General features: G+C 42.3%; 1 protein-coding gene across 3 annotated transcripts in view; it reads left to right on the forward strand.

Annotated features, from left to right (window-relative positions):
• EFCAB2 (EF-hand calcium binding domain 2) overlaps positions 1-19794 on the forward strand; it is a 104241-nt gene that overhangs the window by 39764 nt on the left and 44683 nt on the right. For all 3 annotated transcript variants that reach the window (XM_066236898.1, XM_066236882.1, XM_066236892.1), the window contains one exon: positions 6245-6317. In XM_066236898.1, coding sequence (XP_066092995.1) covers positions 6245-6317 — 73 coding nt within the window. The remainder of the gene's footprint in view (positions 1-6244; positions 6318-19794) is intronic.

Consider the following 19794-nt stretch of genomic DNA (forward strand, 5'->3'; position numbering starts at 1 on the left):
GGGTGGTCTCTGATCTAGTCTGACTGCTGTCCTTATAAAAAGGGGAGACTTGGCAGAGACACCAGGGATTCAGGTGCATGGAGGAAAGACCAGGTGAGCACACTATGAGAAGGTGGTTGTCTGCAAGCTAAGGAGAGGCCTCAGAAGTAACCAGCCCTGCAAACACCTTGATCCTGGACTTCCAGCCTCCAGAACTGTGAGAAAATAAAATTCTGTTGTTTATGCCACCTAGCCTGTGGTATCTGGTTATGGTGAACCTAGCAAACTAATATGGTTATGATAGTGATGATGGTGCTGGTGATGCTTTCTTCACAGTATATATTATACCCTACAGTTAGCTCATATGTGTGCTTTCTCCCACTTGATTGTGCATTCCATGGTTAGAGCAGGACCTTATCTAATTCATGATAATGACCATAGTGCCCAGGGCAGTGCCTGAACCGTAGGTGATCCAGAGTTTTCCATTTGGAGGCCACAAACTCTATCTAGTATGTAGGCAATATAAGAAATAATAAAGTAACAAGTTAGAACCAGGTTTTCTGAAAACATACTTTAGCAGTAGAAAAATGGTCCTCACTAGATTAAAGGGATATTTAGGAAAAAAAGAGCTCCCCCCAACAAACCACTGTAGTTCTGAAAATGAGATTTAACCATTATTTCAACTTCATTTCATGGCTTTGTCAAAGTAAGGTTAATCTGTGAAAAATACTTTCCACAAAGGCAAGGTTTTCACGTTGTTGTCTGATGTATTTACTATAAATGGCTCCTTACATGTTGTTCAATAAATATTTATTAAAGAAATGAAAATCATTTCAAATCCTTTAACCTTCTTAGAAATTTTTGACTTGCTTTTAACATACTTTTATACTTAGCTCAATATCAGTTATTCCATAACTAAGGTAAAATTTTTTCTGTTCATTTTTTTATTAAATTGCATTGTCTTGAATCAGATTTTCACTTTTCCATGTTTTTTGACCTTACACTGCCCTTAAACTGGAGATTTACAACCTAGCGCAAAGGCACTGGCTCCCCCTTGTGTCAGGAAGGTGATACCACATCCACTGAATGCTGGCTTGCCAAGAACCAGCCTACCCCTTGTCAAACATTTTAAATGGCCCAAATATTGTATATAAATCAAATGGTGATATCACTATTGGACAACATTATTGTGACTCATTTGTTCTGAAATGGCTTTGTCTCCATGTTTAGTACTCTATATAGTGCAAGTACAGAAAGAAATTGTTAAATCTTTAACCATAAAGGCTTTTGGAGTCACTTTGTAGTTTTTACCAAAAATGAATGGCCGGATCTTCTTCTGGTCTGTTTTCTTGCTCTGCTCTTCTCCCCTTAGCTCACCTTAGGAGCCTTTCTACTTCTAAGGCTGAACTGTTAGCTGTGCAGTTTCCTCCGGAGTGGCCGGGGTCCCCGCTGCATCCAGAGAGTGCGTGGAGGTCTTCAGGGCACACTTGACCCTTCTGCAGCGTCCCCATGCTCTGGGCACCAGAACTGTAGCGTGAGAGGGGCCAGAGGATCGAGGTCTTCCGTGCCCGCGGCCTTGCATTTCAGCACACGAAACGGGAGAATCTCTGAGTCATCTTTTCTTCTGCTACAATTTCCCTTTATTCTCCTCTCGAGGACTCAATTTAGGAACGTGGGAGGACTCTTGAAATAAATTCCCCTCATTCCATTACCTTTTGAGGAAAGAACACATTGGAGAAGAATGGGCTATCAGCACTGAAGCGTCGCCTCCCTTCCTCTGCCTCTGCCCTCTTTATCTCCCTATCGCTCCCTCCACCTGGCCATTTCTGGGACGTGCAGCCGGCCAGCCTCCTGGGGCTGGGTCCCCGACCGTGCTGCTGAGGGCCCTTAGGCTAGCCGGAGCTTGAGCCGGCCCTGGGCCGCGTGTGCCATGCCTGTGGCCACGGGACAGTGCCCAACGCTGCCCTCCTTTTTCTGTCACCATTCTGGCACCTTCACTTCCTGCCGGGACATTGCTACCCATAGCCCGCCTCCTCGCTCATTGTGCTGCGTGATGATGCTCTAGACCTCTTCAGTTTTGCCGTTTTCAATTTTCAGTTCTCAAGTGCTGAGTAAAAATAAAAACTCATAAATTTTGCTGTGAAACTGGAGGTTAAGACATCCTTGATAATCAACTTTTCAAGCCAAAATGATAAAAATAGTATAACGCAAAAGTGCCAATTGTTGTATAAGTAGTTTATACGAGGCACGATTTCTATTATTATTTATTACTTTGGTTTTGATTTCTAAGACTGAAATGCATTTATCTTTTTTTAAAAATAAAAACTTTATTTAGGCCAGACCAAGCAGTGGCACAGTGGATAGAGCACCAGACTGGGATGCAGAGGTCCCAGGTTCGAAACCCCTGAGGTCACAGGCTTGAGCACGGGCTCACCAGCTTGAGCGTGGGATCATAGACATGACCTCATGGTCGCTGGCTTAAAGCCCAAGTTCTCTGGCTTGAGTCCAAGGTCACTGGCTTGAGCAAGGGGTCACTCACTCTGCTGTAGCCCTGCCCCCCCCATCAAGTCATATATGAGAAAGCAATCAATGAACAACTAAGGTGCCACAATGAAGAATTGATGCTTCTCATCTCTCTTCCTTCCTGTATGTCTGTCCCTATCTCTGTCTCTCACTCTCTCTCTCTCTCACACACACACACACAAAACAAAAAACAAACTATTTAAACAAGTTCAAACTTACAGACAAATAGAATGGTGCACTGAACTGCTGGCACTTTCCCCAGATTCACCAATTCTTAACATTTTGTCCCATGTACTTTTGCTCGCATGGGCTCACTCTCTGTGTCTCTCCATATAGGTGTACATACATATTTATGCATTTTATTAGTATTTGCATTTTGCTAGACTATTTGAGAGTAAGCTGTAGACGTTGTGACCTTTTCCCTGCAATGCTTCAGTGTCTATCCTCTGAGAACAAGAACGTTCTATTACAATTAAGCCACAGGTTTTATGTATGTTTTTTTTTTTCAATTTTTTTTTTTTTTTTTCATTTTTCTGAAGCTGGAAACAGGGAGAGACAGTCAGACATACACCCGCATGCGCCCGACCGGGATCCACCCGGCACGCCCACCAGGGGTGACGCTCTGCCCACCAGGGGGCGATGCTCTGCCCATCCTGGGCGTCGCCATGTTGCGACCAGAGCCACTCTAGCGCCTGGGGCAGAGGCCACAGAGCCATCCCCAGCGCCCGGGCCATCTTTGCTCCAATGCCTTGGCTGCGGGAGGGGAAGAGAGAGACAGAGAGGGAAAGCGCGGCGGAGGAGTGGAGAAGCAAATGGGCGCTTCTCCTGTGTGCCCTGGCCGGGAATCGAACCCGGGTCCTCCACACGCTAGGCCGACGCTCTACCGCTGAGCCAACCAGCCAGGGCTTATGTATGTTTTTAAAAATAATTTTAGAATCAGGGCACTTGGGGAGAACTTAAAGAGGTTATTCCTCTGCTTCTTGCTGGTGAATTTTTTTGACAGAACAAAATTGATATTGTCCAAGAGTGATAGACACATTCCTGCAGGGACCAGGCCTATAACATAAATGTGTGAGAAGGTATAGGACAGTTCTGATGACATTTATGCCTCATCTAAACAAGTAAACAAACCAACACTATGCTAAACAAAACCTGATCTGAGGGCCACATCTGCCCCTTGGGTCATCAGTTTGTGACCCTAGATCTATCATCAAGGCTCCCATGGGAGGGAATTTTCACAGCTTTCTTTAGAAGCACCTGTTATGTTAGAAGTTTCCTTTCAGTCTACTTACAGACTCAGTTGAGATTTATGTGAGTCGGCAGTATGCAGTGGTTAAAGATATAGGTTCCAACCTTCCTGTATTTTAGTCCATTTTCACTATTTACTAGGATCTTGGAGAAATTACCTAACTTTTCCTCATTTGTAAAATAACAGTACCTACCACACAAAGCTATGTGAAGAGTATGTGGATATAAATATTTAAAGCACTTTATTTATTTATTTATTTTTTTTACAGAGACAGAGAGTGAGTCAGAGAGAGGGATAGACAGGGACAGACAGACAGGAACGGAGAGAGATGAGAAGCATCAATCATTAGTTTTTTGTTGCGTGTTGCAACACGTTAGTTGTTCATCGATTGCTTTCTCATACGTGCCTTGACCACAGGCCTTCAGCAGACCGAGCAACCCCTTGCTGGAGCCAGCGACCTTGGGTTCAAGCTGGTGGGCTTTCGCTCAAACCAGATGAGCCCGCGCTCAAGTTGGCGACCTTGGGGTCTCGAACCCGGGTCCTCCGCATCCCCGTCCGATGCTCTATCCACTGTGCCACCACTTGGTCAGGCTATTTTTTAAAGCACTTTAAAACAGAGCCTGGAAGACAAAATAAGAACTTGGTGTCACTGTATTCTGTTAATATTAACCCGACAGCCTGGAGATATTTTTTCTTCCATCCTTGTAGATCATGCTCATGGTATAAAGGATATGAGCGAGATGTGAGGACTGTTCTTTCTAGAAGGCTTAGAGGAGATGTTCATTCCTAAGCCAGAGAGCTAATTAACCTGCTTTTCTCACCTCATGAGAGACTTTATGTTCTCATCCCCATTTCCTTTTAAATTTTAAAAAGTAATTTCTAGAAGGAGAATAAGTGTGTGGAGGGGAGAAACATCAATTTGTTGTTCCACTTATTTATATATTCATTGGTTGATTCTTGTATGTGTCCTGACTGGGGGTCAAACCTGCAACCTTGGCGTATTGAGACAATGCTCTAACCAACTGAGCTACCCAGCCAAGGCGAGCCTACTGTCATATATATATATATATATATATATATATATATATATATATATATATTTAATTTTTTAATTTTTACTAAGTTAGAAGTGGGGAGGCAGTCAGACAGACTTTGGCATATGCCCGACCGCGATCCACCCGGCATGCCCACCAGGGGGCAATGCTCTGTCCATCTGGGGCATCGCTCCATTGCAGCCAGAGCCATTCTGGCACCCGAGGCAGAGGCCATGGAGCCATCCTCAGCACCCAGGCCAACTTTGCTCTAATGGAGCCTTGGCTGCAAGAGGGGAAGAGAGAGATAGAGAGGAGAGGAAGGAGAGGGGGAAGGGTGGAGAAGTAGATGGGCGCTTCTGTGTGCCCTGGCCGGGAATCAAACCAGGAACTTCCACACACCAGACTGACACTCTACCACTGAGCCAAACTGGCCAGGACCTTTACCATCATATTTTTAACAGTAAGGTTCATCTTGCAACTGGGGCAGAGTGGTACAGGACGGGGCAGTTATGGGTGTTATGGGAGGAAAAGAGGGCAATGGATATAAAGGAGGGAAAGGGGGAGAGAGAGACTTGGCCTGATGATTAGTGGAGAGCTAGTGAAGGCAGATTTGGGGGAGGGTATGTAGGCATGGAGTGGATGAGTGAGAAATGGAATCGGTAGTTACAAGCTAAGTAATTTAGAAGTGTGATAGCAAAAGGAAGCTCGAGAAATAGACTGGTTGGAGGCTGTAAGACACCTGTCAGAAATCTTTCCCGACACTGGAGGCCATGCTTAAGTACCCCACCACTAATATAAACTTGAACCGCAGAGCCCTGGGATAGACCTCATTTCCATTTTACAGATGAGGAAACTGAGGCTCAAAAGAGCTAACTCTTAAAATTAGCTAGTAAGTGGCTGACATTTCTTTTTCTTCCTCCTTCCTTCTTTCTTTTCTAGAACTTTTGGTTTTGGCCCAAGGACAGCTTGCATTTACTAGTGAATGCAAGCATTTCTCTCTTCTCTCCTTGGTTCATTTATCTGCTTCTTACTTTCCTCAGAAAGAATCTTTTATCTTCTCAAAGCAGTATTTATTGAATGACTTTGTTATGCTGTATATGTTATGATTTAACCTGGAGTAGTGATTTTCAACTGTTGTCTTCTCATGGCTCACATAAACTATTTCCTAAAATCTGTAGCACACCAGAAAAAATTTTTTTTTGCCAATCTGACAAAAAGTAGGTAAAAGTTTGTCTCATTCACACTGGATGGCTATTGTTGTGTTGGCTGTTGTCTTTTTTTTTTTTTTTTTAATTTGACAATCTAAGGGAAAAGAGGTCAGTGCCACTGGCTAAATCATCAGGTAGTGCCTGTTTTAAAAATTCTGGCAGCACATTGGTTGAAAAGCTCTGACCTAGAGAAACACAGCACTCGCCTGTTCAGAGTTGATATTCTGAGACTTGACTACCTTTCCCCACAGAGAGATTGGAACGATCATCCGTTCGCTGGGGTGCTGCCCCACGGAAGCAGAGCTGCACGACCTGATTGCAGAGGTGAGTGGGCTGGGGAAGTTCTGTTCAGCAGGCTGTGCGACTCCCGCTCCTCATCACTGAGAACACTTCTCGCCTGAAAGTCCACATGCCCTACACGACTGCATGTGCTCAGTAAAAACATTAGGGCAGTTGTGTGAAGGGTCCAGTGGCAGGGTCTGAAAGAATTCATATCAAATCTTGAAGAATTGGCTGTGACCAAGTAACACAATGGATCAAGTAAGACTCCTCTCCCCTGTGAGATATTATGCTCTCTAAAATTAGTTGAGAAAAGGCCAGTAGACACGGAGTATTGACAGATGACAGAAATGTTATAAATACTATCACTCCAAAGGGGATAGAAGCAAAAGCCAAGACTGTAGGAATTTATATTTATTTGGAAATAAAAGTAATTTTCAGAACAAGCAGTAAACATAGTAAAGTAATAAGAACTAACTTGACATTGACCAAAAAGTCTAAGAATTTATAAAAAAAGTGATTATTTTCATGGCCTAGATGAGTCCCCGGGAGGCCTCTCCCTGAGAGCAGCGATGAGCAGCCCAGGCCAGCCGGTTTGATTTTCCAGAAAAGTGATCTCATTTGAAATGCAGCTCTCGGCTCAACAATTGGAGGCCTGAAGGGAGAAAGGCTACCTGGTCGACCACCAGGAGAAGGATCTTTTTCAGAAATGCTTATCTGGCTGTGTGGGTTTTGGTGGAAGCCAGCAAAGACGGAGAGGGTAAGGGGAAAGACAGGAAGTGGGATTTCCCTAGTCTTCACACCCAGCCCAGTCCTCGCTTGTTTAGCACTACCCAGAAGAGAAGCTGTCGTGACCGGGTGAGTTGCCTAATCTCTGTGAGTTATAAGTTTCTCCATAATAATACATCCTCAAAGTTTGCTTTGAAGGTAAGTGAAGTAATGTGTAAGAAGACATGGTTTGAGTCCTAAAGCACTGTATAAAGTTAAGGAATAAAGGTTAAAAGATTCTGTTGCCCACAAATTATTACTTGGTAACTAAAAAGCAGTATCAGTTTTTCATTAGCATTTAAAAATATTCAACATGGGAGAACATATTTGACAATATGTCTGATAAGGGGTTAATAACCAAAATTTATAAAGAACTCGTAAATCTCAACACCAGGAAAACAATCCAATCCAAAAATGGGCAAAAGAGATGAATAGACACTTCTCCAAAGAGGACATACAGATGGCCAACAGGCATATGAAAAAATGCTCAACATCACTAATCATTAGAGAAATGCAAATTAAAACCACAATGAGATATCACCTCACACCAATCAGAATGGCGCTCATCAACAAAACAACACAGAATAAGTGCTGGCGAGGATGTGGAAAAAAGGGAACCCTCCTGCACTGCTGCTGGGAATGCAGACTGGTGCAGCCTCTGTGGAAAACAGTATGGAGATTCCTCAAAAAACTGAAAATCGAACTGCCTTTTGAGCCAGCTATCCCACTTTTAGGAATATACCCCAAGGACACCATAGAATGGCTTGAAAAGGAGAAATGCACCCCCATGTTTGTGGCAGCATTGTTCACAATAGCGAAGATCTGGAAACAGCCCAAGGGTCCGTCAGAGGACGAGTGGATTAAAAAGCTTTGGTACATATATACTATGGAGTACTACTCAGCCATAAGAAATGATGACATCGGATCATTTACAATAACATGGATGGACCTTGATAACATTATACGGAGTGAAATAAGTAAATCAGAAAAAAAACTAAGAACTATATGAATCCATACATAGAAGGGACATAAAAATGAGACTCAGAGGCATGAACAAGAATGTGATGGCAACAGGGGTGGGGGGATGGGGTGAAGAAGGAGAGGGGAGTTGGGGGAGGGGAGGGGCACAAAGAAAACCAGATAGAAGGTGACAGAAGACAGTTTAACTTTGGGGGAGGGGTATACAGCACAATCAAATGTCAAAATAATCTAGAGATGTTTTCTCTCGACATATGTACCCTGATTTATCAATGTCACTGCATTAAATTTAATAAATAAATTAAAAAAATAAAATAAAAATATTCAACAAAACAAGAAATCTTTATATTGTTGTTTTTTTCTTCCATTTTTGGATTTAGTAAAGCCATTTTCACTAACAGCAGAGCAAACAAAATCTTACTTTTCCTGAATTGGTCATCACATTTTTTTTTTTTTTTGTATTTTTCTGAAGCTGGAAACAGGGAGAGACAGTCAGACAGACTCCTGCATGCACCCGACCAGGATCCACCCGGCACGCCCACCAGGGGCGACGCTCTGCCCACCAGGGGGCGATGCTATGCCCCTCCGGGGCGTCGCTCTGTTGCGACCAGAGCCACTCTAGCACCTGGGGCAGAGGCCAAGGAGCCATCCCCAGCGCCCGGGCCATCTTTGCTCCAATGGAGCCTTGGCTGCGGGAGGGGAAGAGAGACAGAGAGGAAGGAGGGGGAGGGTGGGGGGTGGAGAAGCAAATGGGCGCTTCTCCTATGTGCCCTGGCAGGGAATCGAACCCGGGTCCCCCACACGCCAGGCCGACGCTCTACCGCTGAGCCAACCGGCCAGGGCCTTCTTTTTTTTTTAAATTATTTATTGATTTTTTTTTTTTTAGAGAGAGAGGAGTGAGAGAGACAGAGAGAGAGAGAGAGAGAGAGAGAAGGGGGAGGAGCAGGAAGCATCAACTCCCATATGTGCCTTGACCAGGCAAGCCCAAGGTTTCGAACCGGCGACCTCAGTGTTCCAGGTCGACGCTTGATCCCACTGCGCCACCACAGGTCGGGCGGTCATCACATTTTTAAAAAATATCAATTACTGGCTTAAAATATTTATTGACAGAGCCAGAAGTTGTGGTAGGGAAAGGAAAGTTGGCGCTGTGGAAGAGATGGGAACTGGAAGATGAATTTACAGTGGAATCATCATTATTACATTTAATTCAGTTCAGTAAGTGCAGAAGTAATGAAAAATGCCTCTGCAAGTCAGAAAGAAGATTTAGGATGTATTCCCTTTCTAGTTTGTTTGTATGTCGTCATCTGCAGCTGGGGTCAGCAAACCACCACACTTGGGCAGATCCACCCCACCACCTGTATTGTGAATAGACTTTTATTGGAACACAGCTAAACTCATTTATTTACATAAATAACTCTATGGCTGTTTTTTGGTGTTTTTTTTTTTAAGTGAGGATATGGGAGATACAGAGACAGACTCCTATATATGCCCTGACTGTAATCTACCTGGCAACCCCCGTCTGGGGCTGATGCTCGAACCAATCAAGCCACTGGTTGTGGGAGGAGAAGAGAGAGGAAAAGGGGAGAGGGAGGGGAAGAGAAGCAGCAGATGGTCACTTACCCTGTGTGCCTTGACCAGAAGTTGAACCCAGGATGTTTGCATGTTGGGCCAATGCTCTATCCACTGAGCCAAACGGCCAGGACCTAGATCATATTCAGTCTTATTTATTTAGTTAAAATGATTCTTATTTATTTAGTTAAGAATTCACCCACAAATAAATGTTTTATAGTGTTTTGCATATCTGTGGTCAATGATTTCATGTTAAGTTAATAGTAGAAAAGCCTTTATGATTTCAAAGTGTGACAGATACTCCCTAGTAACCAGTTAAAACAATGTCAGGGTCCTACTGAGTCATTTACTATAATTTACATCTTGGCTTAAAAATATCATGCCCTACCAGACATATCGCAAGCCCCAAAGGTCCAAATCACAGTTTCTCATTAATTTTAATTGGTTCAGTAGCCTCAGGATTTTTTTCCTTTGGCCCTTCAGAAATGGCTGTTGGGTTAGTACAATAGAATAAGATCTGCATAATTCACATATTGTGGAGGGGGAATTTCCATCAACTGGACATTAACTACATCATTCTGATTCCACGTGAGCCCTGAGATGTCACATCATTTAGAATCTGAGTGTGCTAAGCTTTTCAGAGATTGGGAAACGGTGGGGGTGCATTTTCTTATTCTAAAGTAGTGATATGAAATATTTTTATCTCTTCTTTTTCTTACACATCCTGGCATTGCGGAGGTTGGAGAAAAGAATATATCTGCTCTAACTTGTGCCATGTTAAGTGATGGAGTTAAAGAAGTGTGGCCCTGAGGTCCTTTGGCAATTCCCTAGCGGTGGTCAGCCATTGCTTCAGAGTAGAAATGGGTGGGGGAATGTGTTGTACAAGGAATACTCTGAAAGTGTTGTTTATCTGTCTTTGGAAGAAGACAGTAAATGGTGCTAAAGCATGATCAACAGCAGGGAAATCTGTAAAAGAGGTTTTTCTTCTCACATAAATATATAATATTTATAAATAAATACAGTTCATAATTTTATATATAGCACAACCAGGAAAATAGGCTAATACTGTGTTGATTCTGGCTCCTTTGCTTATTAAACCAAATATCAACCCAGGATAAGCTTTTCCTCCCTTCCTATTGCAACAGAATTTTAAACAGTCGCTTCTGAGTTGTTTGGTAGAAGATACCTTCATGGTGACCATGACTCCAATATTTGTTGCCCTGTCAAATAAGAGAAGACACGCTGGGCGCAGGAGGGGCACTCATGCCTAGGTAGAGAGGGCTGACACAGAAAGCTGTGAAGTACTGGTGGAGCCGGAGCCCTCTGAGGCCCCATCCCAAAGAATCAAATGGGGCAGCTGATGGATTGACAGCCGCTGATTCCCACATTGCTCCAAGCATTGCTCTGAGTTGTAGAGACTCACAGCTGGAAGGGACCTCATCAATGACCTGATTTAGTCACCTGTTGATTCTTTGAATCCCTGATGGTCCAGCCAAGAGATGATAGTCTTTTTTTTTTTTTGCTACTTCTAATAATAAGAAAGGCACTTAAAACCCCAAAGAATCACATATCCTAATTTTTGCACAACAGTCTCTGGAATGTTTGGAGTCAGTAATTTTTCTAAAGTGGGCAGGTTTACAATTTTTAATTATGTAAACAATATTTTTGACAAATGCCAGTGAATTTTTATTATTTTATTCTATCCCAGATAGAGAAATATTTTCTAAATTATGTTTATGTTTTGCTTTTGAAACATGATTTATGTTAAAATATTTCTATGTGGTATTTAGAATCTAACTTGAAGTATCTTGTGGTTTTCATTGTTTTTACTACAAATAGTTAAAAGTGTATTTGCATATCTTACTTGGTGATCTGGAACTAGTTGAAAGGTAGGTGCTTTATAAACTGTCTAAACTGCTGATGTTATCTTGCTTTTGTGAAGCATGAAATTGTCCAGTTATTGACTGATTGTTATGTCACTGGGGAGAAATGTATTTCCACCATGTCTTTTATTGCACCTGTTCAGTGAGTTCAGCATTAAAATAAATAATGTTTGAATGTGGAAAGAGAGGGCCTGATGATTTCACTTTGGGAATGGGAGCAAAGCGTTCTGTGCTGTGATCCCACAAAAACACCTGACCGATGTTGAGGACCAATAGCACTTCATCTGCCTGTGCCTGAATTTCTTCAGATATCAAAACATTTGTTTCTTTTACCAAAGTGGAGTGAGAAGCAGTACTTGCTTCATGCTTTGAGACTTAGGTAGATATTGGTATCTTTTAAAATCCCACAGTGTTTACATATTTATTGGGACTCCTGCATGCTGGAGAAGAGGATACAAAGAGACCATGGAGTGTCTGAAGGCACTGTGGTAGTGGTAGTGTTGTAGGGGTAAGGCCCTTCGTGTGGCAACGGGAGCAGTATATTCTCTTCCGGTGCCTCCTCTCATAATTCTTTGGAGGAGGAGAAGCCAGGAGGGTGTATCAGGGCCTTGGTCTTCCAAGTGAATATCTGCTCACACTAGTAAGAGGAATTTACTATGAATGGTACATGAAGGCTATGCTGGGGAATCTTCCTGCAAAGAGGTTTATTATATTTGCATTCATAAATTCTGCCTAGGTTACTTTCCCATTTTTTCCTGCTTTTCAACAAACTGGATTATAATTTACGTTGCTTCATTCACTTTTTTTTAATAATTTTATTTTTTTAATGGGGCAACATCAATAAATCAGGATACATATATTCAAAGAAAACATGTCCAGGTTATTTTGTCATTCAATTATGTTGCATACCCATCACCCAAAGTCAGATTGTCCTCTGTCACCTTCTATCTAGTTTTCTTTGTGCCCCTCCTCCTTTCCCTCTCCCTCTCCCCCCTCCCCCCGTAATCACCACACTCTTATCAATGTCTCTTAGTCTCACTTTTATGTCCCACCTATGTATGGAATAATGCAGTTCCTGTTTTTTTCTGATTTACTTATTTCACTTCGTATAATGTTATCAAGATCCCACCATTTTGCTGTAAATGATCCGATGTCATCATTTCTTATGGCTGAGTAGTATTCCATAGTGTATATGTGCCACATCTTCTTTATCCAGTTATCTATTGATGGGCTTTTTTTTTTTTGTATTTTTCCAGAGCTGGAAACGGGGAGAGACAGACAGACTCCCGCAGGCGCCGGACTGAGATCCACCCGGCACGCCCACCAGGGGGCGACGCTCTGCTCACCAGGGGGCGATGCTCTGCTCCTCTGGGGCGTCGCTCTATTGCGACCAGAGCCACTCTAGCGCCTGGGGCAGAGGCCAAGGAGCCATCCCCAGCGCCTGGGCCATCTTTGTTCCAATGGAGCCTCGCTGCGGGAGGGGAAGAGAGAGACAGAGAGGAAGGAGAGGGGGAGGGGTGGAGAAGCAGATGGGCGCTTCTCCTGTGTGCCCTGGCCGGGAATCGAACCTGGGACCCCTTGCACGCCAGGCCGACGCTCTACCACTGAGCCAACCGGCCAGGGCCTATTGATGGGCTTTTTAGTTGTTTCCATGTCCTGGCCACTGTGAACAATGCTGCAATGAACATGGGGCTGCATGTGTCTTTACGTATCAATGTTTCTGAGTTTTTGGGGTATATACCCAGTAGAGGGATTGCTGGGTCATAAGGTAGTTCTATTTTCAGTTTTTTGAGGAACCACCATACTTTCTTCCATAATGGTTGTACTACTTTACATTCCCACCAACAGTGGATGAGGGTTCCTTTTTCTCCACAGCCTCTCCAACATTTGGTATTACCTGTCTTGTTAATAATAACTAATCTAGCAGGTGTGAGGTGGTATCTCATTGCAGTTTTGATTTGTATTTCTCTAATAACTAAAGAAGATGAGCATCTTTTCATATATCTGTTGGCCACAAAACCACATGATCTTATCAATAGACGCAGAAAAGGCTTTTGATAAAATACAACACAATTTTATGTTTAAGACTCTCCACAAAATGGGTATAGAAGGAAAATATCTCAACATGATAAAGGCCATATATGATAAACCATCAGCTAACATCATAGTAAATGACACAAAACTGAAGTCTTTCCCCCTTAAATCAGGAACAAGACAGGGTTGTCCACTCTCCCCACTCTTATTTAATGTGGTACTAGAGGTTCTAGCCAGAGCAATCAGACAAGACAAAGAAATGAAAGGCATCCAAATCGGAAAAGAAGAGGTAAAGGTATCACTTTTTGCAGATGATATGATCCTATACATCGAAAACCCCAAAGAATCCACAAAAAGACTACTAGAAACAATAAGCCAATACAATAAGGTCGCAGGATACAAAATTAACATACTGAAGTCCATAGCCTTTCTATATGCCAACAATGAAACATTTGAGAACGAACTCAAAAGAATAATCCCCTTCACGATTGCAACAAAAAAAATAAAATACCTAGGAATAAACATAACAAAGAATGTAAAGGACTTACATGATGAAAACTATAAACCATTGTTAAGGGAAATTGAAAAAGATATAACGAGATGGAAGAATATTCCTTGTTCTTGGTTAGGAAGAATAAATATAATCAAGATGGCCATATTACCCAAAGCAATATACAAATTTAATGCAATTCCCATCAAAATTCCAATGACATTTTTTAAAGAAATGGAGCAAAAAATCATCAGATTTATATGGAACTATAAAAAACCTCGAAAGCCAAAGTAATCCTAAAGAAAAAGAATGAAGCTGGGGGCATTACAATACCTGACTTCAAACTCTATTATAGGGCCACAACAATCAAAACAGCATGGTATTGGCAGAAAAATAGACACTTGGACCAATGGAACAGAATAGAAAACCCAGAAATAAAACCACATATATATAGTCAAATAATTTTTGATAAAGGGGCCAACAACACACAATGGAGAAAAGAAAGCCTCTTCAATAAATGGTGCTGGGAAAACTGGAAAGCCACATGCAAAAGAATGAAACTGGACTACAGTTTGTCCCTCTGTACTAAAATTAACTCAAAATGGATCAAGGATCTAAACATAAGACCTGAAACAATTAAGTACATAGAAGAAGACATAGGTACTAAACTCATGGACCTGGATTTTAAAGAGCATTTTATGAATTTGACTCCAAAGGCAAGAGAAATGAAGGCAAAAATTAATGAATGGGACTACATCAGGCTTCATTCATTTTTGCCATAACAAGTTACATTTATTTTGTCTGGTTTTTGCCTTTGGAAGAGGAGGATGTGTTTTGTTTCTAGCTGTTCCTCTGTTTCTCCTATCATTCCGAAGAGGCAGGTGGGGGAACAGCAGCAGTGGAGGCCGTGCTGCACAACCACTGGGCAGGGGGCCAGGGGAGAGGGACAGGCTAGCAGATATGCCTAACAATTTAATACATTCTCACCACATTTCATGCTGCATTTTATGGTTAGGAGGCAGGACCAAACTTCATTAGAAATGGGTCTATATGGTGAGTCAAGGAGGATGTGTCTAAAATTTTAGCACCAGAAATGGATTCTTTCAGGAGGAGGTATCATTGCACAATATAGAGCCAAAAGTGTTTACACTATTGCTAGAAATAGTAATCATTATAGTAGGTTTTCAAGGTTCACGAAGCACCTTCATGTCATCACATGTAACCTTCATGACAGCCATGTAAGGCATTGCTATTCTCCCTCTATTACAAATGAGGACACTGAAGCTAGGGAATGAATCTGATCAGAATATTTTAAACTACCCTTGGTCTGATGAGGTGAATATATTGTGATATGTGTTTTTGCAAACCCTAACCCATATTACAGTGAAGTGGATTTCCCCATGTGATTTTGCTGTAAGTGAAGAAATAGCAAGGAATTCCTAATCTTTTCGAACATGTCTGCTATAATTTAGGGAATCTTTCTTGAATATATTTCATTATAAGTTGGTTAATTAAGTTTCCTCATGAAGAAAGTAGGTCTGAACCTGCACCATTTTCTCTGTACTAACTCTGTAAAATCAGTTCTGAATTTTGAATATCTACTTTGCTAATTGCCAATAGATAAGTGTAAGGAATTATGCTTGATTATGGTGATTCAAAGTCTTTGGATTAAAATATGCCATACACAGTAAGTATAAATATCTCACAATTCTGGAAGTTAGAAGTCTAAAATCAAGATGTCAGAAGGTTTGGCTCCTTCTGTGAGGGAAGTATTTGTTCTAGGCCTCTTCCCTTGGCTTGTAGATAGATGACTGTCTTCATGTTTGTGTGGCATTCTTCCTATGTACACATTGTTGTGTCCAAATTTTCCCATTTAAAAAAGTTCTTTTTATTTATTGATTTTTAGAGAGGGAGGGAGAGAGAAGGAGAGAGAGAAAAGAGAGAGGAGAGTGAAGAGCATCAACTCATAGTTGCTTCACATTAGTTGTTCATTGATTGCTCATCATATGTGCCTTGATTGGGCAAGCCTAGGGTTTTGAATCAGTAACCTCAGCATTCTTGGTCAATGCTTTATCCACTGCACCACCACAGGTCAGGCCATATTTCCCCCTTTTTAAGGACACTGGCCATAGTAGATTAGGGTCTACACTAATGACCTAATTTTAATTTGATTACCTCTGTAAATGCCCTACCTTAAAGAAGGCACATTTTGATGTACTGGGGATTAGGACTTCAACCCATGAATTTTGGGAGGACACAACTCAACCCATAACACTCATTTTCACTCTATCCATCTTTATCTCTAGCTTTGTATACATACTATGCATGAATATATATACACAATATATTTGTGTGTGTATATATATATATGTAGTTCAATATTTGATATGTTTCTATTAAATCTTAAAGGCATTATTCCCCAAACTTTTTACACAGTTCACTGTCCCTCAGACCGTTGGAGGGCCGCCACATACAGTGCTCCTCTCACTGACCACCAATGAAAGAGGTGCCCCTTCCGGAAGTGCAGCAGGGGGCCAGATAAATAGCCTCAGGGGGCTGCATGCGGCCCACGGGGCTGTAGTTTGGGGGGACACCTGGTTTAAATAATCATTGAGCCATCATTGGATAACAAACATTTCTAGAAAGTAGTGTATTTGTCTTACCTTACTGATGGCCTCGTAAAGTTAACTAGCTCATTCTGTAACAAATACAGAACCACATCTTATCCTCCCTATCTGCACCTGTTTCCAGATTCTCAGAAGTGGTATTCTATTCTACTTGTTTCTGTTTTATGATAGAAGAATGTACCATATTCTTAAAATGCCTTTTGGTTAACGGAATCCAAATAAAGTATGGGCTTCAATGAATAATTATGTATCATTTTTGGTTCATTATTTGTGACAATGAACCAACTACAATATTATGTACTGTAGTAATACAAAGTTTAACAATAGGGGAAACTGAGTGGGAGGTACATGGGAAATCTGTACTCTTTCTGCAACTCTTCTGTTAATCTCCAACTCTTCTAAAAGAAAAAGCTTGTTCAAATCATTAAAACCCTTTTATAATATAAAATAGTGTCTGGTATATATAAAACAGTCTATGTTTCTGTATTTGGAATCATGATGATTGTGTTGTTTTTATGCCATTGCTTATATAAAGAACAGGTAAGATGTGGCCTCTAGAGGACAGTGTTGGGTCATAGACAGATTTTCAGTCTTCCCAAGTTGAAGATGAACCTACTTTTGTTTTCACTTTGAACCACAAGGCTTCTGTTTATTCATTCATTATCCCTATTTAAAAAGGTTAAAATTTATGCCTCTCCTGCTATCTTGATTGGTTGGAGATCTGCCTTAACTTACTACTTTTGTGCAATTTTCGCTCTGCACAAATCTGTCAGGCCAGAATGGCCTGCAGTTTTCACCCTAGTGTTCAGAGCACCAAGGGCCCCCAGAAGTTGTGTGGAAGTTGGGGGAGGGGAGGAGGCTTTATTAGGTGCACATCATGTGTTCCTGAATTCTCCCCTGGTAGAGAGCATGCTGTAGAGCTGGCTCCCTTTGGAAAAACTAAAAATGGTTTGTACAATAGAAAGATGAGGATGCTCAATCTAATAAAGTGGAGTTGTGATCATTCACAGCTGAGCCCTTATTCGATGGTGGCTTCCTGGGAGTGGGGAGAAGGGAGGCAAGCCCTTGCTCTGGAGCAAATTTCTTGAGTAATCAGAATAGAAACTCAACATTTTACTTTTAAAATGACCCCTCCAATGGTAGTCTCTTGAGGCTGACATTTTATTTCTAAGAGGCTCCAGGGTTTGGAAATTGCAGGGTGCTACTCAGTCAAGCAATGTAGAGGCCCTGAATAGGAACACAGAACAGGGACCAAGTTCAGTGCCCTGAGGCAAAGGCTACAGTGGCTTTACTGACAAAAGTACTGGATGCAGTACTGTGCTGAACATAGCACAATAGGGACAGAATTAGCAATTCTGGTCAATCAATATGTGAGGGCATTTGAGTTACTTTGCTTGCCCTTTAATCTGCTCTAAAGAAGTTCCCCTTCCTGACTTCCTAATTCTTTTCTCTGCTTCCTGACTGCTTCATTCTTGTCCCTGCTTCTATTTGGTGTGTATCAATAACTACCTGTAAGGACTGGGGGTCAGGGCCGTTGCATGAAGCCTGTATAGGAGATTGTGAAGTGGTCTCCCCTAGGTCCCTCGGTGCACACCATGTGGTCTCAGAGTAGTCATTGTCTGCAACAAAGCACATCAGAGCCATGGGAACATGCATTTGCAAAATTCTCACCTTGGGCCAAGTGGCAGCTGAAGACAGTTGTTCCTGAATTCACGGGCTCAGGAGTTCTGCAACACATCATTCTGTCATTAGATGGAGGATATATTCTGCTGATAGTACAGTCTAAGGGCTCCACCCTTACTAGGTAATAATCTAGTGTAAACAGTGAAAAAATAGTTGTCATTCAGAAGACAGTTTGTTCCAAATCTTTAGCAGCGACCTCTAGATTTCTTATTTTTGCTCAAAGAATAAATCTGTTAAAAGTGCTTCTGTTGAGTTGGGATTTATGAGCCTTTTAATAGGATTTTTGAGAGGGAGTGGGAAATTTATAGCTCCTTGTAAATGGCCTGACATGAAAGTTAAGATGGTGTTTTGTTCCTCCACATACCATCACAGTTGGACCTGTGGGCAGAGGTCTTTCTCATTCTCATCTAATAGTGTTGGTTAGCAAAAGTTCTCTCTCTGGGTTCAGTGTTTGCTTAATTAGTGGTGGTAGCACAAAGTTCTGTCGGCATTTAGGTATTTAATAGCTATTTTACAATGACTTGATATTTACTTTGGTCTTTGAGAAAATGGTTAGTCCCCAACCTGGTCCTTATCCAGTGTTCCTTATCTCAGGAAAAAGCATAACTCCATCCCATTGTGCAAGTTAGAGTCCTGGAAGTTGTCCTTGACACCTTTATTTTTCCTCATCCTTTCCCGTAATAGATGCAACACCAGGTCCTATTGATTTTACTTCTTAATTATTTCTTTTTTTTTTTTTTTTTTTTCATTTTTCTGAAGCTGGAAACAGGGAGAGACAGTCAGACAGACTCCCGCATGCGCCCGACCGGGATCCACCCGGCACGCCCACCAGGGGGCGACGCTCTGCCCACCAGGGGGCGATGCTCTGCCCATCCTGGGCGTCGCCATGTTGCGACCCTCCTGGGTGTCGCCATATTGCGACCAGAGCCACTCTAGCGCCTGGGGCAGAGGCCACAGAGCCATCCCCAGCGCCCGGGCCATCTTTTGCTCCAATGGAGCCTTGGCTGCGGGAGGGGAAGAGAGAGACAGAGAGGAAGGCGCGGCGGAGGGGTGCAGAAGCAAATGGGCGCTTCTCCTATGTGCCCTGGCCGGGAATCAAACCCGGGTCCTCCGCACGCTAGGCCGATGCTCTACCGCTGAGCCAACCGGCCAGGGCCTTCTTAATTATTTCTTGAAATCATCCACTTCTCTCTCCATGGCCACCACTCGACTCCAAGCCCTTAAAGTATTTATTACTACTGGAGTCCTCTTAGCTGCAACCACTCTAATCTTTCAGACGCATGTCTATGAGACCTTCAGTGACTCCTCCTTGGTCTTAGGATAACAACCAAAGTCATTTTCATAGACAATAGGCCCTGCAAGGTCTGCTCCCTGGCTCTGTAGCCTCATAGAAGCATTCTCCTTGCTCCCTATCTTTAGCCTCCTGGCCTTCAGTGCCTCACACAGGGTCTCAGTGCATGTCATTTCCCCTGCCTGGGAGTTTCTTCCCT

The sequence above is a fragment of the Saccopteryx bilineata genome, chromosome 1 (genome assembly GCF_036850765.1).
Source record: "Saccopteryx bilineata isolate mSacBil1 chromosome 1, mSacBil1_pri_phased_curated, whole genome shotgun sequence".
NCBI classification, from domain to species: domain Eukaryota; kingdom Metazoa; phylum Chordata; class Mammalia; order Chiroptera; family Emballonuridae; genus Saccopteryx; species Saccopteryx bilineata.